The 27,109-nt window shown below is 38.5% G+C and overlaps 2 protein-coding genes across 4 annotated transcripts in view; both read right to left on the minus strand.

Moving 5' to 3' along the window:
- Window positions 1–2,258, minus strand: part of FBXO4 (F-box protein 4) — a 43,878-nt gene extending 41,620 nt beyond the window's left edge. For all 3 annotated transcript variants that reach the window (XM_025436292.3, XM_025436290.3, XM_025436291.3), the window contains exons 1-2: window positions 2,010–2,258; window positions 434–669 (exon numbers count right to left, since the gene is read on the minus strand). In XM_025436292.3, coding sequence (XP_025292077.1) covers window positions 434–669; window positions 2,010–2,198 — 425 coding nt within the window. In that variant the 5' untranslated portion in view covers window positions 2,199–2,258. The remainder of the gene's footprint in view (window positions 1–433; window positions 670–2,009) is intronic.
- Window positions 2,259–6,179: 3,921 nt separating this feature from the next.
- Window positions 6,180–26,025, minus strand: RIMOC1 (RAB7A interacting MON1-CCZ1 complex subunit 1). The gene is made up of 6 exons (XM_025436282.3): window positions 25,746–26,025; window positions 21,990–22,096; window positions 19,549–19,692; window positions 16,641–16,772; window positions 15,668–15,782; window positions 6,180–10,833 (listed from the first exon to the last, which is right to left on the minus strand). Exons 1-6 carry the CDS (start codon window positions 25,843–25,845, stop codon window positions 10,547–10,549), a joined length of 885 nt encoding a protein of 294 aa, XP_025292067.1. The 5' UTR covers window positions 25,846–26,025; the 3' UTR covers window positions 6,180–10,546.
- Between the last annotated feature and the right edge of the window lie 1,084 nt (window positions 26,026–27,109).

Here is a 27,109-nt window from a genome sequence, read left to right on the forward strand (position 1 = left end):
GGGTCCTGGTACTGAGTGTCACATCAGGGTCCCCAGAGGGAGCCTGCTTCTCCTTCTGCCTATGCCTCTGCCTCTCTCTCTTTCTCATGAATTAAAAAAAAAAAAAAAAGAAGAAGAAAAGAAAAGAAAAAGAAAATGACAAATGTTCTAAAGATGATGAAACTTTTAAGAACAATTTTATTTCTTGGCATATGAACTATCTACAATTATTCAAATACTCTAGAGTCAGGAACCACAGGCAAATAAAATGTGAAAACTGGAAGAGTCCTATGAAGGAGGTCATTTAACTTAATCCCCAAATTTTATAAAAGAACACTTACAACCAAATTATATGAAATAAATTAGTGGCAGAGTCAAGACTAATTTAAACCAATGACTTGTAATACAGTCAAATTTGGAATCTTCTTTTTAATTCATAAACCTAGATACTTACATTGCCATGTAGTCAAAAAATGCACCATCAGTGACCTCAGATATAGGCTTTTTTAAGATTTCTAGGTCTGGAAGAGACTTCCAGTCAACAGAAGGCCAAGAAGGAAGATCTCTGAGCAGAAAATATCGCCACAGAATTGGATCTCGTACAGTTTCATTCCAATAATGGCTTGTACTTCCCAACTGACACAGATCATAAGGTGAAAGAAATGACAAAATATATAACTGCACATCAATCTGAAATAGAAACAGCAAATCCGTAAGAGGGATGAAAAATTTATCTTGAAAATTGTTTTCTGATAATAAGTTATAATTATTCTATTATAGCAGGGATCCAAAGGTCAACTGAGCAGTTTGCCTTTTTACTAATTATACCATAATGAATTTCAAAAATAATAAAGAATCACACTAGATAATAAAGATCAACTTAACAGTATTTTCATAATTAAATCTATCATTCCGAAGTTATTTTCCTGTCATCAAAAGAGGAACATAGTGAACATTTAATTGCTGACACACTGAAATACTCATTAAAAACCAATCATTGCTCTGGTATTTCTCAAGCACAAGAACCAAGTCCTTCAATTTCCCCTCCTGGGTATTTTGCCACACCATTTATTTGAACAAATCACTGAAGGAAATAATCTAGTCTTCAAAACAAAACCTTTATCAAGCTGACAAACTTCTGATGTTGTCATTAGTTCTAATCAAAGAGTAAATCCGCCATCTGAGTTCCCCCATAAAACCCGTATTTCAAAGAACAGCAGTTTCCAATCTGATAGACATGAGAAGAATGTGTCCAGTCCAGTTGAGATAGAGAATTTGAATAATTTCTAAGAATTTCTCCTCTGTCCATTTTCCCCTCTGCCTGAAAAAAAGTTTAACAAAGAGTGATGCGGTTTGTTTTAGCTTGAGGCACTTTTAACTCAGTCATTGTCAATTAAATGTGAGGGTTTTTTTTTTTTTTTTTAAGATTTTATTTATTTATTCATGAGAGACACAGAGGCAGAGACGCAGGCAGAGGGAGAAGCAGGCCCCACGCAGGGAGCCCGACCTGTGACCCGGGTCACGCCCTGGGCGGAAGGCGGCGCTGAGCCGCGGAGCCCCGGCTGCCCCTAAGCCGAGTGGGGTTACCTGAAACACGCGCGAAGGCAACAGCCGCCCTATCCTCGCACTGCGGGGTTCGGTACGTCGAACTGAGATAAAGAGGCTGAGCGCGGTCGCCGAAGGCTTTCCCAGGCCGCCCAGGAAGTCCGCAGGGGTCTATTTCCCTAGCCTGACGTTCGGGGCGGGGGCCTTCTAGAGCCAAAACTTGTTTTGGGGGTAGAAGAGCCGAGGGTGACCTGACCGCGGCCGCCGACCGGGCGGCGGAGCGTCAGAGGTCAACGCCTCGGCGTTTCTGGCCAACTGTTGCCGCCAGGTGACAACCCCGCCGGACCGGCTGCAGGACGGGGACCGACGCGGACCCGGGCACGGCGACCCGCCCCCCCGCCCCGAGGCCGCCCGTGCGGGGCGCCCCCTCCCGGCCCGGCCCGGCCCGGCCCCTCGGTCCTCCGCGGCCGGCGGCCGCCACTCACCGGCAGCCTCGTCAGGGCGCTGGCCTCCTCACCCGCCTCCTCCTGGGAGGCCCTGGGCGCCGCCCTCTCCTTGCCCACCGACTGCCAGAAGTTCCTCCAGCCGCTGAGGATGGCGGCCTCCAGGCGGCTCCAGTCGCTGTGGTGCGGCGGCGGGGACCTGCCTCCGCAGCGCGGCTCGCTTCCCGCCATGGCCGCCGGCGCCGCCCGGGACGCGCCGCGGGTGACGCGCGCTCTCCGCTCCCGCTCCGGCTCCCGCTCCGGCTCCCGCTCCGGCTCCCGCTCCGGCTCCCGCCTCGCGCCTCCCTCCCTCCCTCCCTCCACGTCTCCCGGCGGGGCCGCGGTCGGACGGGAAGGGAAGCGGGAGGGGCCCGACCTGGAAGCTCGCTCCCGAGCTGCGCGTTCACGTCGGGCCTCAAGCCCCCGAACCTCACCCGGAGCCGTGAAGCCTCCGGCCCGTCTGTAACGTCCGTGCTTCTCCCAAGGCGGCCTGTCGGTCTGGGCCCAGGCGACCCCGACTTACTCGCCGGCTGCCGCTGCCTTCTGGGCTCCTTGGCCAGTGGCTGCTTCTCCCCACCGCCGTGCTCAGTGCGCAGTTGTTTGTTATTCAGTCTCTGATTTACTGTTTGTTTTCGTTGCGGGAGCAGCAAAACCAGGACCAGAGAGGTGGCCAGGGGCCCAGTCACGAATGACCGTATGCCAAGGCGAGGACTCTGTATTCTCTCTAGAAAAGTTCAGACCCGGTTAAAAACTCCTGAAGGGAGGCATCTCCTAAAAGGGTAGCGAAATCGGGCTAGAATAAGAGAAACCAGATATGCTTCTGTTGAAATCCTGCTGCTGTTTTTTTTTTTTAGACCTGTCAGAACAGTTATCCATTTTACTTACACTGTCCAGGCTTTACCATAATAAGCCCACATTAAAAGGTATTAAAAAACGAAACCTCAACGGAGTAGTATAAAAGATCAAATTGGCTTTATTGAACAATTCATGAAACTGCAAGCATCCCATCAAGCAGATGGAAAGGAGCTCCACTGAGCTGCAGGACAAGAAAGGATTTTCAAGGTAATAAACAAATAATAATAAAAAAATAAAAATTAAAATTAAATAAAATAAATAAAATAAATAAAATAAAAAATAATGAAATAAAATAAAATATAAAATAAAATTAAATAAAATAAAAAAATAAAAAATAAAAAATAAAATAAAATAAAATAAAATAAAATAAAATAAAATAAAATAAAATAAAATAGTAGAGGGGCACCTAGGTAGCACAGTTGCTTAAGGGGCAGATTCTTGGTTTGGGCCAAGGTTGTGATCTCGGCGTCCTGATCTCAGGCTGAATGTGGAGTCAGCTTGGGTTTCTTTCTCCCTCTCCCTCTCATCCTCTAAAATAAGTATTTTTTAATATTTAAAAAAGCAGAGGAGGAGCGCTGGCTGGCTCGGTCTGTGAAGCATGTGACTTTTTGATCTCGGGTTTGGAAGTTCCAGCCCCACCTTGAGGCGTGGAGATTATTTTTTAAAAATTAAATCTTTAGGGATCCCTGGGTGGCGCAGCGGTTTGGCGCCTGCCTTTGGCCCAGGGCGCGATCCTGGAGACCCGGGATCGAGTCCCACATCGGGCTCCCGGTGCATGGAGCCTGCTTCTCCCTCTGCCTGTGTCTCTGCCTCTCTCTCTCTCTCTCTCTCTCTCTCTGTGACTATCATAAATAAATAAAAATTAAAAAAAAAATTAAATCTTTAAAGGCAGAAAGAAATGGAAAAAAAAATTAGCAAAAAGTACACTGTTGTACACAAGGTCATCCTCCTAAGGGGAATGGGAGAGGTGTATCAGTAAATTTCCTAGTGCTAACCAGGAATTCCATGTTGAGGGTTAAAAAGGTTACTTTCTTGGAGCACCTGGGTAGCTCAGTTGGCAAAGTGTGGTATGGTAGTCTCAATTTCAGCTCAGATCTTGATCTCAGGGTTGTGGGATTCCATGCCCAGCATGGAACCTACTTAAAAAACAAAACAAAAACAACTGTTACTCTCCTGAGGAGGCTGAAACTGCAGTTAGGTTAGGTATGAAGTCCTGGTTTGCTGAAGTGGGGACCTTAAAATAATTCCTTTTGGGGCCTGTGGATTTCTTTTCCACAAAGGTGAATTATATTGAACTGGGTATGATCTCTATTGGTAAGAAGGACACAAATACTTATTTAGTACTATTTGTCATCCATTTTCAAGTAGATTACCTTGATCTAATCCAAAGAATATTCAAAAGCCAGATCATCTCTGTTCCTTAAAGGATTATTTCAATCTGTTATAAAACTAAGTTTCTAAGATTATTCAATAAAAAGCAAGACAGCATCATCTGTTATACCATGCAAAAAGAAAAATACATTCAAAATAATCCAGTGGATTTAAAAATTCTATTCTTGAGTGGCATCTGGGTAACTCAGTCAGGTTGGGTGTGTCTACCTTTGGCTCAGGTCATGATCCTTGAGTCCTGAGATCAAGCCCCACATTAGGCTCCCTGCTCAGCAGGGAAGTCCACTTCTCCCCTAGTGCCTTCACCCCACTTGTGCGCTCTCTCTCTCAAATAAATAAATGTTCATAAAATACAATTCCATTCTTGAGAATGAACGTAATAGATAGATCACTACATAATTTGGTTTAAACTCCTTGTCAACCACTAGTTGCATACAATATCCAGGACCTGCAATTATCCATTCTTTTTGTGAAGGTATCAAATACGGAAATTCTAAATTTCACAATCAATGCATCTGTCCACCATTGTTATATAACCCAAATCAACTTTGAAAAATTAATCCTTTTTTAGTCTTCAAAATAGAAGATCAGCAACTTCATAAAACAAGTCTATAGGCTATAGGAACATATATGTAAGTTATATGTATATATACAAATATTTAAATATATAATTATATTTAACATTATACTATTTGCACACATTGTCCCTTCATATATATTAAGCAGAGTGCTTAATACTTAATAATGAACACAATAGGAATCCCTGGGTGGCACAGCGGTTTGGCGCCTGCCTTTGGCCCAGGGCGTGATCCTGGAGACCCGGGATCGAATCCCACGTCGGGCTCCCGGTGCATGGAGCCTGCTTCTCCCTCTGCCTATGTCTCTGCCTCTCTCTCTCTCTCTCTCTCTCTCTCTGTGACTATCATAAATAAAAAAATAAAAAAATAAAATAATGAACACAATATTTACTGGCCTGAATTTACACTTCTAAAGGAACTATCTGGGGATCTCAATGTCAAGTAACAGAAATCCAATAAAGCCAGATAACTGAGGTTCTCTGAGATCTGAATTTAAAGTTTCATTATTTTTCTTTCATGCTGTTGCTCTTGGGCAATAACTAATCCAATTAATTGCAAGCTTGTTTCTATGAGGTTGTCCAGACAAGAATGAACTATGAATAGATTAACCATATGGTATTTCGTCTCCCTTTTCTAGGAGCAAGAAAGAACTAGCACAAGAAAAAAAAAATGTGTTTCAATTCAAGTATGAAGTACTGAAATGGTTCTCAGCTTTTACAAAGAAATGTGAACATTTATAAATGTATGGGTTATAATTTTTTTATTATGAAAAATTTTAACATGTATAGGAGAGTTAATAATGTAATGGAATCCCATGTATCCAGTAGCTGATTCAAGTTACCAATTTATCAATCTTGCTTCATTACCACTCCACCTAATATATACATCTCCATTGTCACTCAATTATTCTGACTGATGAGTATTATATTTTCCAGCATGATGAACTGATACCCAGAATTAGACTTAAGGAAAATAATAACTCTTTTGAGCTCTTCGGATGTGCTAAGCATCCTAGGAATTAACCCAACTGAATTAAGCAATTTGAACATTAACTCATTTAATCTTCAATAACCTGTGAGTAGGTACTATTATTCCTTTGTTAAATAATAGGATATTAAGGTACAGAAAGGGTAAGTAATTTATGTGGAGTCACATACCTAGGTAATGACAAGGCTAGTCTTCAGCCTCAGATATCTGGCTCCAGAATCCATATTCCTAACCACTCTACACCCTCTATCTGAAAGTTATTAGGACTGTAAGAAATAATATTCAAATGTCAATAGTAAACTGACAAAGTTTTCATTCTGACACAACACTCAGATATAAAAGAAAACAAATAACAGGATACAAATATGGGAATATGGTTTTATTAAAAAAAATTTTATATGCTCCAAAACATTTTACTTGGAAATCTTCACTAGAAGTAGGAAAACCAGAAACTTTAGAACACCAGCATGAATACATAACAAATACTTTAATTGTGGATACATTAAATGTATTTTAATATAATACTTCCAATAACATGTTATATCATGTTAAAAATAATATAAGGAAATAACACTAGAGAACTACAGAATCCTGGATTCTGTTGCAGATAAGGTATCCTTATTAGAGCCAGAAATGAAACCCTGGAAAGTGCCAAGAGAAAAGTGACTATCAATCCAAAACTCGGATGTCATCCAGTTGTGGGTTTTTAAAAATGCCATTAAAATGAATCTGAGAATACCTTTAAACACAGTTCCCACATTAATGAACATCCTAGAATCCACAGTGGGAGTGTAAATGTAGAAGTAGGAATGTAATTTTATTGTGGGATTTTAGCCATAACTCTCATCTCACTCTACTGTAAGCAAAGGAATGAGAGAAAGTCTTGTCATGATTTGCACCTTAATCAGCATCAAACAATTCACAGTAGCCAGAAACCCTATAAATGCCACAAGGCAGATAGGCCTTTAAGTTTCAAAGCCTACTTAACATAAAAAAAAAAATTCATACTGGGAAAGAACCACACAAATTTAAGGATTATGAAAAAATCCCTTAACAGAGTTTACATTTTCGTAACCATCAGAGAACTCAAAATGGAGAGAAACCCCCGCAGTGTAATAAACACAATGAGGCCTTTAGGTGATCACTCATTAGTAAAGCCCACACTGGAGAAAACATCTTAAATGTAATCAAAGTAAAAAGGTCTTAAGTAATGAATCATACCTTAATCTGTATCAGAACTTCCATAAGAAAGAAACCTTATGAATGTATTGAATGTGCAAGGCATTTAACCAAAGGGATAGAATTTGAAAACACTAATCCTAAAGTACATAGGTGCCTTCTCAACCACGATAAATAAAATAGCACTACTTTCCAGTCACACAAGCCCTTTACCCTGCTTTATTCTTCATAGCACTAACCACTTAATACACTATAAATTTATTTCTTAAAATGGGTTAACTTCCCCAATAGAATATAAACTCCAAAAGATGGTGTTTTACACAGCTATATCATCAATGCCTAAGATGAAACCTGGCATCTAGAGGCACATAATAATTGTTGATGAAGGAATTACAGTGCTTTCCTTATGTAGAGTATTTGTTATCTTGAAGATACTTCATTCTAAATGAAAAGAATTTACTTAGGCTTTAACACATGCGTAAAAAAAATCTGTTGTTCCTTGTTTTGTAATACACCAGAGTAAAAAGCATTTTAACTGTTATGGTCTACAAATTATTCTCCAATCATGTGAGGGATGGAAAAGTTGTACAAAAAGCACCCGGTAGCACCCTCAGAACTACACCAACCAGTGAGGGACCCAAATGGTTCACAAGGGTCAAGAAGGCAAAACGAAGTTCCCATTTCTGAAGAGAAAGTTACGGTTTTCTCAAGTTCCAAATCTATGTAATACTTTACTCCTCTAAGGAGTAATTCCTTATTTGCCTTGTCAACTACTGGTATAGAGGGTGTGGCAGTTTGGAATCCAAAAGCAGCAACCCTTTTGTGCAGAGTTCGGCACTTAAGAACCAGGTCTCTTGTTAATTAAAAAAGAAAAAATCACTAAGGGCCTACTCATCATTAAGCACAAAGTATAAATTTTTTTAAGTAAGGAGTTTACCAACTCATTAAGAAAAGAACTATAAAGCAGTGTTACCTGTTTGTTAACATGTGAGGGAAGATTAAGGGAACAGAAACAAATGAACATCAAACTGTTGAGTGGAATGAGCTGAAAAAAGCCTTATAGATAGTTTCACTGGAACTGAGTCCTAAAGGATAAATGGGTGTTCACTTGGCCACAACGAAAGGCAAAGCATTCCAGGCAGAAGTAATAAATGCAAAGAGTACTGAGGGGAAAAACACACAGCACGTTAGAAAAGAAACCAAAGTGCTTGCAACTGATCACCATGCTCCAAAAGGGGAAGGTTAGAAGGGTAAGGTGAGGGAGGGTGATCTGTATTCTAAGACCATACTAAAAATGATTTAAATCTTTATACTTAGAAAGCACAAAGGTATTTTATAGTAAAATTGTTAAAAAGCTATGTTAAATAAAAATCTTAGTTGTGTATGGAGAAGCAAGGAGACAGAGATAGGGAGAGATTTTCCTTGTACCAAGAGGCTCTATCAGAATGTTAATCAAATAGGGGCCTGGGTTTTAAGTGTTTGAGGAACACTAGACTAAAACATGATTACACAGGATGCATTACAGGGATAAACATGGGAAGGTAGACAGTAACCAGGTCATGGCATTCTCTGTTGCCCTGCACTGTGAAAGATTAAAACAACCAAAACATAAACCAAAATGGATTTTAGATTAAAGATGAGGCTTAGTTGTTTGGACATACTGAATTTAAAATTACTAAAATTATCTAAGTGAATATATTTAATAGGCAGTTATAGGAAGAAGGCTCAGAGAGCAGAAGCTGGGATTCAAGCTCCAAGTCTAGAAGTCAGTTGAACATTATAGGTGTCAGAAAAAGCCATGGCAAGGAATAACATCACCTAAGAGTAAGTAAAAAAAGAGACAGAGAAAGGAAAAGGTAGAGAGGATAAAGAGAAAAAGGACAGATATTTAGGGAAGAACAATACCTAAACCAGGCAGGAAAACAACAACAAAAAAAGAAGCCCAAGGGAAATAAGGAAAGGTGGAGATTGACTTTCAACAGGAAGCAGGCTACATCTTTTCTTCTAAAAATGGAGGAAATGAGTAGGGCAAAGACAGGAAATACAAGTTGAACTCCTTATAGTTTTAATCTTCTGTAAGACAGGACCAAGAGCCATAAGCTAAGGGAGGGGGCAGAGGACATGAGGAAAGTTAGAGGTTTAGATTGGCCACCATGGGAAAAGGAGAGAAGTCACACCAGAAAAAAGCAAAAGGCTTATATTGAGGATTCTCCTAAAGTTAAAGCTGAGATACTTATAGGGACTGCACTTTGATGGGCTGCATGTACTTCATAGGGATGAAACATTCCAAAAAAAGATGGGTGACAGGAATAATTCAATGCTGAGACTTGCAGAATGATTAGACTGAAGGACAAAGGGACAATGGACCTGAAGGGATTGTGGTGTCCCCTATAAGGATGAGGCTGGATCAGGAAGGAGAAAATCTGAAAGAAGCTGATGGTTTAGGACAAAGAGGAATAGTCCAAAGAAAGGGGCTATGAAGAAGCTGAAGAGATGCACAGAAATAAAGGAGAAAAAAGTAAAAAAAAAAAATAAGTACAAAGCTAGAAGGATGTGAATTGTCATCAGTTACTGAAATTTAAGATTTCAGAAAGAGCAACTCAGGATGGTGATATTCATTCAAAGTGTAGCCATGGGAGTAAGTTCTGGAATGTGATGAAGTCACGGGAGCAGAAGTCAAGGATATCAGCAAGGTATTAGGATCATCCCAAGATGACATAGGAGTTGAGGTAGACAGAAATACTGAGAGCAAGAGAGCAAGTTAGGTTCTCTGGCCTTTATCATTCATCTCTACTATTAAAGACAAAAATATTAAAATGTCAATATATATGAAAAGGTACATTCTAAACACATATGAGTTAATGATGGACTAACCTAACTTGGTTTCATCTTCATTACTCATTTGATAAACCCATCCGTTTTCTTTTAAACAAAATAGGAAAATTGCTTGAAAATTTTTATATGATGCCAATAGCATAAAAACTGTAAATGCCATTAGTAATGGTATAAAAAAAAATGAAACATTTGTTTTGCGGCATCTTTCTATTTATCTTATTCTGGAAATGGAGTCTGAATACTAGTTGTAATTTTTTATTTTGCCAATTTTTATATCCACAGCATATATCTAAAGCAATGAGGTGACTTGATTTTAATCTTTGAAGCATAGCAAACTTCAAAATAGATTTTAAAATAATCTGAAAATCTATAAAATGGTCAATTTTATGTCACAATAAAAAAAAAAAACCTAACTAGTAATAAAAAAATTTGTAAAGCTACACTGAATTCCTACTTAGTATTAGCTATAGAATATCTGCAGTTCAGGCTGAGTTAGAATAACATACGTGTCATCTTAAAAATTAAAGAATCGTTCCTTCATAGATTTAAAAATATATACTGAAAGATGCTTATGGCATTTAAAAACAGGAAACCACGTTGGATATCTTTATGTAGTGTAACATTCTTAAACTCAGTGTCAATATATCTTCTTTTCTGGAACATTTCCATTTCATGGGTTTTTTTTTTGTTTTCCTGTTTGAAAAGGAATAGATGGACTTACTGGTTAGTGTGATGCTGAAAGAAGTTTAAAATTTGTTTTGCATTTGTTGTATTCCATTCTTGTTCTTTCAGGGGTCCTTCACACACAGATACATACTTTTTCAAAATTTTTTCTCCTACTTCTCGGAAATCCAACGGTTCTTTTTGTGTCATATAGCTTGCTCCAGAAACACCAGAATCCACTTCGTGATTTTCTGGCTGTTGATCTGCACAATGCTTTAATCCCCAGTAACACATTTCTCCACTGTACATCATAGCCAGCAAATGAATGTCACTAAATATTCCTGGGAAAATCATTTAAGTTGAGAAATTAGAATTTAAATGTTTAAAAAGAAACCCTGGTTATTCAAATTCTAATAAATTTCTTTTACATCATTAAGCATTTTTCTTCTCATTTAACAGTTATACTAGAAAAACCAAATTATCACTAATACATTTCTCATGTAACTGGCATTTCTCTATTATATGAGGTCCATCACCCCACCCCCTAAAAAAAAAAAAAAACAGGAAAAAAATAATTATTTAGGTCACTGTGTTCTTAACCTTTTTGGGATTCTCTTTAGGACCTCTTTGAGAAACTAATATCATCAATGGAACCTTTCCCAGAATATACACCCAAAATTTTCCATATATTTCAGAACACTTAGAAATCCTGAATCTCATCCATGAACACAACTTTTATTTTGGGGTATATTCTAGGATCAGTGATACAGTTCCAGTCAAGTAATCTACACCTCTTGTATTTCTAGAAGAGTCTACAGAAATTTAACAGACATAAACATGACCCTAAGAGGCCATATAATTCTAAATTAACGAAGATGCTAAATTACATATCTGAGATGCTTTATGTTCTCAGATAAAAGGAATATAATGGAGGATTGTCAAGAGTTAAAAGCATTCTTATTATGAAATAAAGTAATTATATAATTAAATATTTATGGCACGGAGTATATTAATTTGGTAGACAGACAAACAGAACCAGAATCAAAAGATCTGGGTATAAATTATTGACTGTGATTTTGGGCAACTTTGAGCCTAAGTTTGCAAATCTGAAAAATGAGATTCCGTACACTCTCCTATTTCATGGAGTTGTAAGAAATACATAAATAAAAATATATATAAGTTTTAGAAACCACAGAATGCTATTAAAATACATGATTACCTAACTTCTTAAAGCTGCTAGAATACAAAATAATGATTTATTCTTATGAATGATTAGAAAAATTTACCTCAAATCAATGAGTACCATAATCTTAGTTGCTCATCTAATATGGCTCATCAGAAATGACTATAATGGTACTAGAGATACAAAATAAGAACAACAATCCAACTTTCAAAACTAGCATAGTGTCTATGTCTTGAATCTACTGCAAGGATTGTATAATCTCAGAATTTGTTCCTACAGCTTAGCCCTTTTCTTTATCTCAAATTCAGGTTCTAAGCAGTACCAAGAGAAAGAACAGGCTTAGCAGGAGAGATGACTCATTAAACCAACAATAAAGAAACAGTCATTTAAGAGCAGAATCTGAGGCTTGCATTCATGAAAATGATAGGCTACACTAATTATGCTTTCTGTGAATGCATAATTCACAGTGTTATGTACTATAGAAGTATAAACATTATTGTTATAAAAATAATCTATAAACATTAATAAATATAATCATTTCTCTTCACTATTCCTTTAGTTAAAAGATCATAAGCCTCAGAAGGTTACATTAGATGTTATTCAGAATTACATTTTGTATTAGATATGGCATTTTGTTGAATGCATATCCTTTTTATTTGTGGGATCCTATACGCTGTCTAGTTATTCCTCAAAAGAATGGCTGAGGGTAATAAAAAGATAGAAACTAAAATGGAGGGAAGGATGAACTTTTAAGCAGGCTAGAGCTTTGGGAAGAAGAGTAAAAGTATTTTCCACAAAGTGAGGCCACTTGGGAAGGGTGAGAGGAGTGTTTGCCTTGGGGATATCTAGGATCCAATCTCTGCCCAAGTCTAAGTTAACCTCAGTCTTTATATTAACCAGGAGTGACTGCTGAACAGGGGCACAGATATCCTATGGAAAAATGTTACTAGAGAGAGTGAATGGCTATATGCTAAAGAGTTGTTCTCAAACTTGAGCCTACATTAGGATTACCTGGACAGGCTAACATGTTGGTTGCTGAACCCCCAAACTCTAGAGATTCAGATTTGGATATGGGATTGAGTCTATGAATCTGCATTTTTAACAAAGTCCTAGCACTTAGAGTAACGCTGCTGATCCAGAGACTATGCTAAAGTAATGTAGGTAAGTATCAACAGAAGAGATGAACAATGTAAATTAGGCACTCTCTCCCTTTCAACTTCCCCAAGGATTTCACTACTTTCTATAGTCTTTTTGCTATGAACTTTCCTTGATATTTTTTCTCTTAATGCTCTGCATGGTTTCCAATAAAATATTCACTTCATACTATGCAAGTCAGTGCACTTGGTGAAATGCATGTGATTATTGGGGGGGTGGGGGTGCAGGGAAGGAGGAGGAGGATAACCCAAGAAGTGAGAATGAGGGCAGAAAGAGGACTTCCATGGGGGGGGGGAGGGGGGGGAGAAGGTGGCCAGATTGATTTTCCCTAGGAATAGTGGTATCTAAAATCTGGCTGCATTGTACTATGGGAGCTTATTAAAAATGGATTCCTGGGGATGCCTGGGTGGCTTAGCGGTTGAGGTCTGCCTTTGGCTCAGGGTGTAATCTTCAGGTCTGGGGATAGAATCCCTGCAAGGAGCCAGCTTCTCCCTCTGCCTATGTCTCTGCCTCTCTCTCTGTATCTCTCATGAATAAATGAATAAAATCTTAAAAATAAATAAAATAAAAAATAAATAAAAACGGATTCCCAGACTCCATATATTGAACTGACCCTGCGTGTGTTACACAGAAATCTGTTCATTTTTAACAAGCTACCTAGGCAATTAGTAAGATGGTAGTTCTGAGGTATTCCTTTCAGGGATCTAAAATCCAGTTCTGGGTTACACTATGAGCCAGAATGCTGCTGAGAAGGCAGCAGGGGAGGTCCTTAATGGTATAAAAAAAAGTCATAAGCTAAGGGTGTGCAAAGCTCTATCGTACTTTGATTTAATCCATTTGACTCCAGGGTTATTCTGACAAAGCTATTTTAATAAGGGTCCACAGAAGAAAGACACTCAGAAATGACATAAAGAGGCTTATTGAATATATTATTTGGTTATTTTTAAAAGCTGAAAATTTAATGGCATGCAAGTAATGTTCAGAAGACAAAATGATTATCTCACCTTGGAAAAAGAAATAAAAATCACACTAACTATACACTGCTTTGAGTTTTACCTGAATTTGGGTAAATTATCATTAAGATCTGGCCACAAAAATACTTTGGCAATTATTGAACTTTTAAAAATTAATATTAAGGATTATTCAGAATTATGCTTCCTCCTCCCTGATGGAGTCTCAGGAGTAATTTGGCCTCTGAAAGATACGCTTTTTGGCTTCTCATCTTGAAAGAAATGGAGTAGGGAGGAGCAACTGCTTTAGATGAGAGCAAGAAGCCAACACCAGAAGAGGGACCTGGCCCTGGCAAAACTGCTAGGCAGCAGATACTGTTTTCTTTTTTCTGGAAAGGAGGCCTATCCCTTTTGATTCTCCTCTTGAAGAAGTAGAAGCTAGGGACTAGTGCAATCAAATTATGATTTAAGAGAGGACACAAGTACATAAAACATCCTGAAGAGAACATTCCAGGCCATAAAAATATCTTAGTCTATAACTGGAAATGGGAGAATAAGGGAAATTGGTGACTCTTGCTACTTTCTTTGGTTCTAAATAGGCTTTGGTGCCCATCCCTGCTTTTCCTTTTATATCAACCCATGTGGATGGGTGAGAAGACTTTAGAAAGGCAATTGTCAGTGCAGCTAATCACTTTACTAGTTGTCTGAAAGAAATACTTCCTACAAATAAATCATCATACCCCATGTTTGTCAAAACATCATCATGATCACTGGAGTAGCATTTGGTATGCACAATTTTTAGGATAAGCTACTTGCCTGAACTAACTGAAAGTAATACCTTTCAGGAGCCAGTCATATGTTAATGATACTTAAATCATGCTGTTTTTTCTAGGCAACGTTTTCAAATAAAATGGAAAAGCCTACAGAAACTAATAAAGAAAAATAATCAATATATACTTAAAAAGATGGTAAAAATAAGTGGTTCTTCCCTCCTATACCTCAGTCTAAAACTCAGTGATACTCTATATCCAGTTCCTAACATTTTTAAGTGCATAGATATTTATGACAGGAACTAACAGTTGACACCCAATACTCGTTCTTCCCTCCTGTCTCAGTTAAGAGACAATTTTATTTGGGATGGCAATGTATTAGGTAAAGGGCTATCCTGTACATCCCAGGTTCCCTTGTACATGTATGAAGCCATGTGATTAAATTTTTGCCAGTGAAATGTAGGTGGAAGTTGAAGTGTCAGAAACTAAGATGGTTGCTCCAAAGGAGAAGATTTAGCTGAAAGAAACATCCTTTTGCCATCCCTATAGAGTGAAACATAGGTGAGATGAAAGAAGCTCCAGGAGCATCCTGAGACACTGGGGATGCATAGACACTGAGGATGCATTATCCTCAACAGGGATTCATGTTGCACAGCTCTGGGAAGAACTGTTTACATGGTAGTCTATATAAAGTGCCTCCCGGAGGCTGTAAGGCTACCATTCTGAAGATGATGGAGAAAAAAGGTAGAACATGATAATGCCTTGTGCCACCATAACCAGCTCTGAACTGTTTTTATGTGAAAAAGCAGTAAATTTCTACTTGTTTAAAATTACTTCCAATCTGTTTCAAGTAGCTGAATCTAGTGCTTGAATGGGGGCTATGTGGGGATACAAAATAAAAGCAACATGATATATAATTCTCCCAGAATTTCTAAAGAGAAATTAGCAGTATTTTTCTGTATTACATTAAAAGATATTTAGATTTTTTTAAAGCCCTTTTATTATTTTTTGGTAGATAATGTAACTCCAAATTCATTTAAATCAGAGGTAAGTCTAATAAACTTAAAACTTTTTAAAAACCTTTAAAACAGAAAACTTCAAAAAGAAATCACATTACCTTCACTCAGTAATTTAGCTGTGTCTATGTCTTGGAAAGAAACTCCTTCATTTAACTGGATAGGACACCGATAATTTAGCATCTGTAGCAAGTAACTGATTCCATCAATAAGGTACTAAATAAAAGTCAAAACCAAAAATTGCAAGTATTATATGCAGAGCTGTAGAAACTTTGTCAATTTTTTCCCCATTCCTTACTTAAGAGAAAATTGGCTAATATGCAGACATACCTTATGGTTATTATACTACCATGGTAGAAGGACCCACTACCCCCAAAACTTTTATAAATGTAACCTTCCCAAATACGCCAAGTAGCAAAATAGTATGGGGGAAAATAAATCAACCAAGAACACATGATTCAGTAATATACCTGTCGAAAACATTATCAGAGGAAGAAAAGGATAAAGATAATAAAGATGCGTTCAATAAGTATTTATTAAAATATATATACGCACTTATTATAATTTAGAAGTATTATGATCAAACTTTGTGTGACCTCTCACTTCCAGGCATACATAAAGCATGCATATAATCAACTCAAGTTAGACTCCTTAGTGATACTTAACGCTAAGATTTACTGATTTGGTCACAAGAGTCAAGATGAATCCAAGGGGTACACTGTTCTAGCAGCAGGGTCATGGGGTTCTTTATGAGTGATCTGCTGACAGAGAGAGGCTCATCAGGTCTGTTTCTTTAGGCCTAATAAAATTAATAGACTGTCTAGCTTGTATTTTAAAAGGTAAAAATCCAAAACTTAAAAAAAAAACAAAAAAACACATAGAACTTCCCAGTTTACATAGGTTTTCACATGTTATCTTATTTAAATCTTCTCAATAATTCCAATTTGTTTAAGAATACATAGCTAGTAAGTAAAAGATCTGGAATATAAACCCAGCATTCTTACTACATCAAAGACAGCTTTTTGAAACCTATAAATGTCAATGATCAAAAATGTATAAGGAATGCCCTTTTACCTTTTTAAGCAAACTGGACTTTCTTGTGAGCCACTCTCTCCTTTTGGTCAGAGAATGACAATACATATAGAGTAGGGCTCCCCGTCTCCAAGAGAGACATTCCAGGAGTTCATCCCCAAGCAAATCGCACGGCTGAAATACAACAAAAACATAGCTAAAAAAAAAACGAAAAACAAAAAACCTCACATCTATAAAAATCAAAACTTCAAAATATGGAGCAATTCAAAACGCTTTCATTTCATAAAATCTCCTCTTTACTTAGGTGCTTACACATGAATGCCTTACTTGGAATCAGAAGTATAGAAATCTATTGCTACATGAAATTTAAAGTACTCCTATTTGCAATATTTTAGAAAATAATGTTTCAGTATTTTAGTAGTTAATTCTAATAAAACTAAAATAGAAGTTTTCTAAAATCTGATTAAAAAGATAATTTTTCATTCAGTGAGTGTATGGGAAAACTGGACAGTTACATGCAAAAGAATGAAAATAGACTTTCTTACACCATAAACAAAAATAAACTCAAAATGGATCAAAGATCTAAATGTAAGTCCTGAAACCATAAAATTCCTAAAAGAAAACATCGGTAGTAATTTCTTTAATATTGGCCTTAGTAACATTTTTCTAGGTATGTCTCCAGAGGCAAGGGAAACAAAGCAAAAATAAACTACTGAGACTACACCAAAATAAAAAGCTTCTCCAAGCAAAAGAAGTCATCAGCAAAATGAAAATGCAACCTACTGAATGGGAGAAGATATATGCAAATGATGTATTTGAGAAAGGGTTAATATCCAAAACACATAAAAAATCTATGAGTTAACACCAAAAACCTCCAAATAACCTGATCAAAAAGTGAACAGAGGACCTGAATAGACATTTTCAAATGAAGACATGCAGAGATGGCTAAAAGACACATGAAGAGATGCTCACAATCACTAATCATCAGGGAAATGCAAATCAAAACAGTAAGATATCACCTTGTACCTGTCAGAATGGCTAGAATCAAAAAGAAGAAATAACAAGTGTTGGTAAGGATATGGAGAAAAAGGAACCATCATACACTGTGAATGGGAATGTAAACTGGTACAGCCACTGTAGAAAAGAGTATGAAGGTTTCTCAAAAAATTAAAAATAGAATTATCATATGATCCACTAGTGGGTATTTACCCAAAACAAAGACTAATTTGAAAAAATACATGCACCCCTACCTTTATTGAGCACTACTTACAATAGCCAAGATATGGAAGCAACCAAATGTCCATCAATAGATAAATGTGGTAAAGATGTAGTGTATATATACAAAGGATTATTATTCAGCCATAAAAAAGGAGATCTTGCCATTTGTGACTACACAGATAGACCTAGACAGTATCATACTAAGTGAAATAAGTCAGAGAAAAACATATACCATATGATTTAACTTATATATGAAATCTAAAAAGTAAATGAATAAAAAACAAACACAAAGCAGAATCAGACTCGTGAATACAGAGAAAAAAACTCATGGTTGCCAGAAGGATGGGTGAAATGGTGAAGGTGAGTATAGGCTTCCAGTTATGAAATGAGTAAATCACAGGAGAAAAAAGGTACAATGATATCGTAATAGCCTTGTAAGATGTAGCTACACTTATGAGCGTAGCATGGCATACAGAGTAGTTGAATTTACTATCTTGTATACCTGAAACCAATGTGACATTGTATGCCAACAATACTTCAATAAAAAATAAATTTTAAAAAAGGATAACTTTTCAGAAATATGTTACTTGAAACAAGATCACACTTATTTGTACTACTGCTAGAATAAAATAATGAAAAAATATATACAAAAACAGTTTTAATAAATCAAACTTTTAGGGGAGCCTGGGTGGTTCAGTCCATTAAGCATCTGCCTTCAGCTCAGGACATGGTCCCAGGGTCCTGGGGTCGAGCCTTGTGTTGGGCTCTCTGATGGCCAGGGAGCCTGCTTCTCCCTCTCCCTCTGCCGCACCCGCCCCCCCACTCCTGCTTGTGCTTGCTCAAGCTCCCTTTCTCTCTCTCTCTCAAATAAAATCTTAAAAAAAATACTGCTTCCTGAGTCAAACTTCTTAAAATGAGGCCTTTGTGATTTCACTCTCTATCACTATAAAAAAATATATGATAATCAAATTTTTACTGTGTTGTATCATTTAAAACTTGGGATTACGTGTTCCTACAGTCAGCATCCCCTCAGTATCCCCTGATAAACACATAAAGAAAAAAAAAATCTAAGTAAAGAGAGCCAAAAGGCAGTTAAAGAGTTATTTGCGTAAAAGAGTACCTAAGGCTAGACACAAAAATCTTGGAATCATCTAAACAGAGAGGAAAGTAAAAAGCATGTGAACAAGTTATGAAGACAGAACAGAGACGATCAAAGGATTAAGAAAATCACTGGTGAAGGCCTATCTTTCCAGGATGGGAGAGGAGGAGATGACTGGGGAAGAGCAAGAGCAATGCTCTGAGACAAGAAGAGAAAGGAGCATGCAGGACCTCAGCGGGATGGGGCAATCAATGAGAAAGAAGACAGCAAATATCCAGGGGGAAGAAGACTGTAAAAAGGACAAGAGATGTGGTTAATTAGATCACTAGGGACCTTTAAGAAAACAGCACCAGCAAAAGTAAAGGGAACAGAAACAGCAAATATCTGTGTTTAGAAAATGATCGGCCACCATTAATTCCAAAACAATTCCATCATGCAAATATTCTGAAACATATATGTTATACTTTAGTTAAGATGTTGGTCTGAAGCATTAAAACTCTCATATATTCCTCCTTCAATCTTAATTTAAGACAGAGACAAAGATACATTCCAGAAGAAAAAATTAGACTCCAAAGAGCAATACAGCAAGAATTAGCACCATTCCACTATAATTCACAAGCATGCAAAACTTACTTTTGGATGCATATTATTTTCTTTAACTAAAATTTCTGGTTCTGAAAGAAAATTGATCAGCTCTTTAACTTTCTGTGAAGAGTCTTCAGGAAAATCTTCATCTACTAGTTTGTTCTCCTCAAAATATGTCATGTCCAAAATAGCCTGAAGCAAAAAAAAAAAAAAAAAAAAGTATCCATAAATGATTTAAACATGAATAATTCTTACAGTTTAACCTTACATATACAGATGCTTTATAAGACAGTTAAATCTTCTGGCACAATATTTAAATTTGAAAAGTAGGAAAAATGTCTACAGTAAATATAATCTGAGATGGACTTTATAAGAAACTTCATAGTTATTTTACTAAAATGCTGAATTAATGATCTTGCTTCTCTCAAAAAAATTAAATAAAATGGAAACTTAAACTAATCATGTATAATTAGGAAAATTAACTTATGTTCTTTTCAATTTACACATACCTACTTCTTGAACGTTGTCTAAATGCTTGCTATATCAATTTAAGGTCAACACCTCTAGTTTTATATATTGAATCTTCAAAGGATTTGTTTCCTCAAATGCAGAACCAGCATTTGGGGGATATGTATCCTGCCGCCCAATAAAGGCAACATATCACCAACATTATGCAATTTAAACACTAAATCCCCAGCATTTCTAAATACCAGATCTTCTGTTCAAGTGCCTTAAAACTACCCAATTCTGTCTCTTTTTTTAGTTTACTGAACTAAGACTAGGAAACTGAATTATACCACTAATCACCTAATCAAGGATAAGTCAATTTTCTTTTATTGGTAAAATGAAGAAACTGCTTTTCAAAGTTCTTTGCTTTGAGGATAAAATGACTTAACATATGTAAAGCACGTAGAACATAAACTAGCATACAGGGCTACTTAAGCGCTAACTGTTCTTATGCAGAAGGCCTAAGCCAAGAAGGGCAAGATCATTATCCAATGGAGAATTACCTGTTGATTCAAAACCATAATTAGGGTCTAAGGAGGCCTGGGGAATTTAAATCTGTATCTCCAGGTCCTTCCTCTTATCTTTAGAAATAAATTAGAATGTTTAGGGGCACCTGGCTGGCTTAGTCAGTAGAGCATGGGATTCTTGATCTCAGGGTCCTGAGTTTAAGCCCCATGTTGGGCATGGAGCCTAGTTAAAATAAAAATACATAACAAATAAATAAATAAAATGTTTAGAACTCTCCCATATGAAAGAAATGCAATAAGCAGGGAGTCCTCCAAAGGAAAAGAAGGTCAGGCAAAGCTCTGCCAAATAACAGCAGGCCTTTTAGGGTTTGTGAGTAGTTGTTACAGGTTCATTCAACCATGATACCTGAAGGCAGAAACCAGCTTTATGTACCACTTAAAAGAAAGCAGAGTGCCAGGCATCTAAGTGGTATTCATGTGTACTCTGGAAGCTTATCTCAGTTAATTTCTATAACCACTTCATTTTTATGATCCCTTCCCCATTCAAGTAAGAGCGTATGAAGCACTGTGTCAACTATAAAGCTCTACAGGAATGTTAGTTATGTAATGAAATTACGTTACCTTTTTAAAAAAAGATTTTATTTATTTATTCATGAGATACACAGAGAGAGGCAGAGACCTAGGCCGAGGGAGAAGCAGGCTTCCTGTGTGGAGCCTGATGCAGGACTGGATCCTAAGACACAAGGATCAGGACCTGAGCCAAAGGCAGATGCTCAACCACTGAGCCACCCAGGTGCCCCTATGCTTCTTAATGTCAATTTGCCTCACCAATGTTTGAGAAAGCCAAGAAAATAGGTCTTGTCCGCACAGAGACCTGGATTTGAAAGGAAAGTAAAAAATGGGAGAGGGGTCTCAGAAGAATCTTATAGACCTACATGACAATAGCAGAGGTGTCCTGTTGAGAATCTCAAGAAAAGATCAATTTCAGGTGAAAAAAATAATCAGGGACCTCACAGAGACCTTCATTCCCTCTTAGTAACCTTTAAGAAGTTGGAAATTGCATGTATTAGTGTTTTGTTTATTTATACATAAAAGGAAGCAATTCTGTTATCCACAAGATTTTTTTCCTTAACACGTAAGATAATAAATCTTCCTTTTTTGCATACTGCCTCCAAGTTTGAAGTCCATGTGGTTTATACATACAGGGGGCTTTTTTGACAAAAATTAAACACTTTATTTTTATCTTAAAGTTTAAAAAAAATTAATTAATTAATTAATTAAAAATAAATAAAGTTTTTATTTTTAAGTAATCTCCACACTCAACATGGTGCTTTAACTTACAACCCCAAGATGAAGAACTGCATGTTCTGTTGACTGAGCCAGCCAGGTGCCCCCAAAATCAAACACTTTAAATAGAAAATAAACTGGTTTCACTACACCTAAACCTTGGAGTCAGACATCTTATATAAGCAGTCTACCACTATGACATGTCAGAAACCACATCTGTTTCTGTACCTGTGTGTAAAGTTCTAGAAGATTTGATGGATTTGAACATTCTTTGTCTTCTCCACACAGAAGTTTCAATTTTTCTAGAGCTGCAGAGGCTCGAATTAAAAAGTGATCTGTAAGAGAATAAAAACATGAAGATTATATCATGTAGTTTCAAAGCATTAAACAAAAAGAGTGTATCTGCAATGATGCTATGTTACAACATTGAAGAAGCAGCACGGTATTAATATCTTGTGTAAAACATGAAGTATATCATAATGCCTAACCCTCCTTAACAAATTTATCATATTTATTTTGAAAAACTAGACTGAACTTCCTAGGTTAATTTGTCATTTCTTAAATCCAATTTGTATTTTCATTTTCGTAACGCTGCTTTTATGATGTTCACATACTCAAAGTGTTTAAGTAATAAATTTAAAATTTTTATTGAAATATGCAATATATATTATTGCAATATATAATATATGCAATATACATAAATCTACAGAAAAGCCTTCCACTGAAAACTTAAAATTTCATAAATGTATAACTTTATCCTGTGTTTATATATTTATGTATGTAAATAGCTGTTACAATGAATTAAAATTACATAATCCATCTGGATATTTTAAAATTCCTTTAAAAACCTAGAAATGTAACAAATTACCTACTTCCTTCAAAGAAAGAACTAAGTAACCTAATATGTCCTCTAAAAACAATTTACCCTCCCTCTCCTCTACATTGTCTAATTTCTCCCCTTTCTCTAATGTCATATTCCCTTTGCTTCTACAGGTTCACTTTTTCTTATGCATTTTTCCTCCCTAACCTACAAAGTGTCCATACCAAGGGGCTATCGATCTACCCTTTTGCACCACCTCATGTCAAATTTAGATATGCCCACCATCAAGACATCAAAATCCTTGAGTTTGCCTCTCTGTGCTTCCCTTCTGAATTATATACCCTTTCTGACTCTAGCCAATGGACAGAAAACGTAATACTTGGTGCAGGCCTATCTGATCCAGCTTTAGCATTTATACAAATAGATAAGCTGTTCACTGTTTCAGTAAAGGCACCACCATCTTAAGTTATGTCTGCTGGTAATCATACGATGACTTCAAGTTTTCCCAGGTGAAGCCTAATCTGTATCTAAACCAGATTCTGCTTGCTTTTAAAGTCCTGAATTCACCTGAATTGAACGCTACTTCTTTTTTAAAAAAAGATTTTATTCGTGAGGAAGCACAGAGGGAGAGTGAGAAGGAGAAGGGTACTCCCTGCTGACTGCAGAACTTGATGTGGGGCTTGATCCCAGGACCCTGAGATTATGACCTGAGCCAAAGGCAGAGGCTTACCTTACTGAGTTACCCAGGTGCCCCAAAAGTTACTTCTTTAGCACTGTGCTCTCATTTTCTCACCAGAAGTAGTATCTACACAACCCAGAAAAAAAGATTCTACTGTGAAGTGAAATTGTATGGAACATGGCACTCCTAATGTGCTTCTTTAGAAACTGAGCCGATATTTTCTTCTTAAATTGCAAGACTATTTTAAATGTAAACATTTGCACTGAATTCACCAAACCACTGCTAAAGGAGTAGCTCATATAAACTCCTCTAAGTACAGGAGAAGGGGATAATGGCTCACATTTTAGCAAACTTTTATAAAATGCAGTACTTTTACTGGAACCATTCCATAAAAGAAATGATTGGCAAGGCAAAGACAAGTGATTTTTACGTAATCCCTGAAAAAAGTCCTTCTCATGGAATACTTTCATATAGTAAACATACTGTGTTTGTACAATGAGAAAGAACTAAAATTGATTAGTAATGAAAAGTGCGTTCTTAGATGGAATTTCTGGCTGCATATTATCTAATTTGAGGTAGAAAATATAACCTAATATAAACATATAGTTGATACATTAAAGGGCACATTTTGAGTGAACATTATTTTTGTTGTGTGGAAAATAATGCCAAATTCAATTCAAACACGCAACCATGTTTTAATTAAACTTCATAAAATAAGAAAATCTTGCTACTAATACTGATTAATAGCTCATACCACGGATCACTAACATTTTAACTTCTCGCAACTTTAAAGTCTCCCAACAAGGAGCAGCTGGCTGGCTCAGAGTAGAGCATGTGACTCTTGATCTTGCAGTTGTAGACTGGAGCCCCTTGTGTGTAGAGATTATTTAAAATCTCTCACCCCTCATTCAGACTAGGATTAAAGAACTCTTCCATGGGAAAATGAGAATGGCTTTTGGGTCCAGTGATAAGTGAATAAAAAATAAGTGAATAAAAAGTGAATAAAAAATTACTCTTCGATCTCTTTAGACTGGTTTAAATGGAGTTAGGGTGGGGTGGAGATCATTGCATAGCTTAGTTATAAATAACTTGGACATGCTTCCAGGTAATAACCACTACAGTCCATAAACACTGTATGTGAATCCTGGGATTCACTTACCACACACCCAACAAGAAGTCAGCTTCAGGGTGATCTATGGGTTTTGAAGAACATACTCCTAAGAAAACCTAATCCAGCAAATAATCTTCACTGGAACTTGAGCCATTTCACTGTGGCCCTATCCTATTCAATAAATTCACCAACCATCAATCATCGGACAAAATGTTCCACTACTACTTTCCTGTAGTCCACAAGAATTTAAAAACCTATCTGTAGTAGAGGCTCAAAACTCAAAAAGAAAATAATGTAGGGGGATCCCTGAGTGGCTCAGCGGTTCGGCGCCTGCCTTCGGCCGGGGGTGTGATCCTAGAGTCCCGGGATCGAGTCCTACATGGGGTTTCCTACATGGAGCCTGTCTATCTGCCTCTCTCTGTGTGTGTCTCCTGCGAATAAATAGCTAAAATCTGAAAGAAAATAAAAAGAATGTAGAACCTATAGGTTCTACCTATCTCAATACAATAAAAGAGAGTTGGACTTGTAAGTCGAGATAAATGCGGATCCCTGTGTGGCGCAGCGGTTGAGCGCCTGCCTTTGGCCCAGGGCATGATCCTGGGGTCCCTGGATCGAGTCCCACGTCGGGCTCCCTGCATGGAGCCTGCTTCTCCCTCGGCCTGTGTCTTTGTCTCTCATGAATAAATAAATAAATCTTAAAAAAAAAAAAAAAGTCGAGATAAAGATATAATAAAAAATAAAAGTCAAGGAAATGCTCTAAGCCAGCCTGTGCTAAGGAAACCACTTAAAGACATTTCCAAACTAGTGTTCTGATACTAACAGAGCTCTTGTGAGAATTGAAGTAATGCATATGAAGGGATCCCCCAAACTATACCAACGTAAAGCTTTTTTGTAGAATACTCTTTACAGTTGGGTGTAGAATCCAAAACGGAAGACGGAAATTCATAACAACAGTGAAAAACTGCTCCTGTTAGCCGTGCCTCGCTATCTTTGCTGCACCCAAACCACCAGGACTTGTGTACTATCGGCTTTAACCACTCCTTTAAACTTGTGTACTTTCATCCAGATTCTAACCCTTTCCCAATCGCTATCAAGAGCAAGAGGTGCAGCCCTCATCTGAGATTTAGAAGAGGTTTTCAGGGGTCATGCAAAATGCGGTTTCGACGCAAACGCCTTGGCAGAGGGCACCGCGGAGTTCCTGGAGGCGGACAACCGAGCCCTGCAGGGAGCCTCACGAGCGCCGGCCCCCGGGGAGCTCCGGTCCCGGGGCTCTGCGGACCACAGGCCGCAGCCTCCAGCGCCGTTCGCCGGCCGGCGCCAGCCCCGAACTACCGCCAGCCCGCCCGCCCGCCCCGCTCTCCTCCGCTCCCTCACCGTCTTCGCCGGCGGCTTCGCTAAGCTGCTGTATGTGGGCCTGAGCCAGGTCCCCGAGCTCCTCCACCCGCCTCGCCACACTGGGACTTGCGGCCGCCATGGCCACAACGGGCGGGCACGCCCCAGCCACGTGACGGCGCCTGCCCGCGGTCACCTGACCCCGGCGCCGGCGGGGCGCGGGGGCGGGGCTCGCGCGCTGGGTGGGCGGGAACCCCAGCTCCCCGAGGGGGCCTGTCCCGGCCGGCTGCGGCGGCTACGGTTTATTTTCTTCCTCCCGGACTTCCCCCTCCCTCCCCTCATCCGGAGCGACTGGCGTGCGTTAGGGGCGGGCATGACGTCAGGGCACGCCTGTCTCCCACCCCCTCCTCTAAGCCAATCGGGAGCTGCCCACGCCCTCAATTCACCCAATGGGAAGCCGGCTTTCTCCGCGGGGGCGCGCGCGGAGGAGCCGGAGGACGCGACTTGGCTGTTGGTGGTTGGCGTTAGGTCCGGGGCCCGCGCTGCGGATGCCCGTAGGGCGGGCCGGAGGGCCTGGAAATAGGTCTGTCCCGTTTTGGCCTTGTAGCGAGGGCGCTGCCTAAAATAAAATGATTATAACATCCTAGTCAGAAATGGAAAGTCTAACAGCCCCCTTGCAGCACCTCTAAGTCTTGGAGAGGTTATTGCGTGTCTGGGGGGGTAGGAGGAGAGGGAGCCCCAAACACTAGTGGGCGTTCCTACTCTACGAGAAGGAGAGTCGCTTTTCTAAATCTTATTTTTAGCACCTGGGTTTTTATTTCTGAGCTGCAATGACTAACTCACATAAATGTACTTGGACCGTCTCGGGTCCAGCAGTACCAAAATTTTGCATTTACAAAAGTGCCCTATTGCCACACATTTCAGCCTCTCAATGTGCTCATTATGTGTGAAACTCAAGAGTTGCAAAGCACTTAGTCAACGAGTCTAATTTCTACTTTTCATTCTCTATATTCTTGCTTGTCAAACGAACCCTTTTTAAAAAATTCTATTTATTAATGAGAGATACAGAGAGAGAGGCAGAGGGAGAAGCAGGGTCCACGCAGGGAGCCCGACGTGGGACTCGAACCCGGGTCTCCAGGATCAGGCCCCAGGCCGAAGGCGGCGCTACGCCGCTGAGCCACCCCAGCTGCCCCTGTCAAACGAATCTTAACTCGAGTTTTGTTTCTCGATTCGACAAAGTACATCTTGACAAATCTCCATTCTTTCTTTTTATAAAAGATAGTTTTTCATTTAATAGGAAAAACTAAAAATAGGGAAATGCTGTGTTGTAATTTATAAGTGATTGATCACAATGGCTTCCTAGCTGACCTTTGTAAAATAGGGTCTTCTCTTTCAGTTCATAGGGG

This window comes from Canis lupus, chromosome 4 (assembly GCF_003254725.2).
Source record: "Canis lupus dingo isolate Sandy chromosome 4, ASM325472v2, whole genome shotgun sequence".
Classification (NCBI taxonomy): Eukaryota; Metazoa; Chordata; class Mammalia; order Carnivora; family Canidae; genus Canis; species Canis lupus.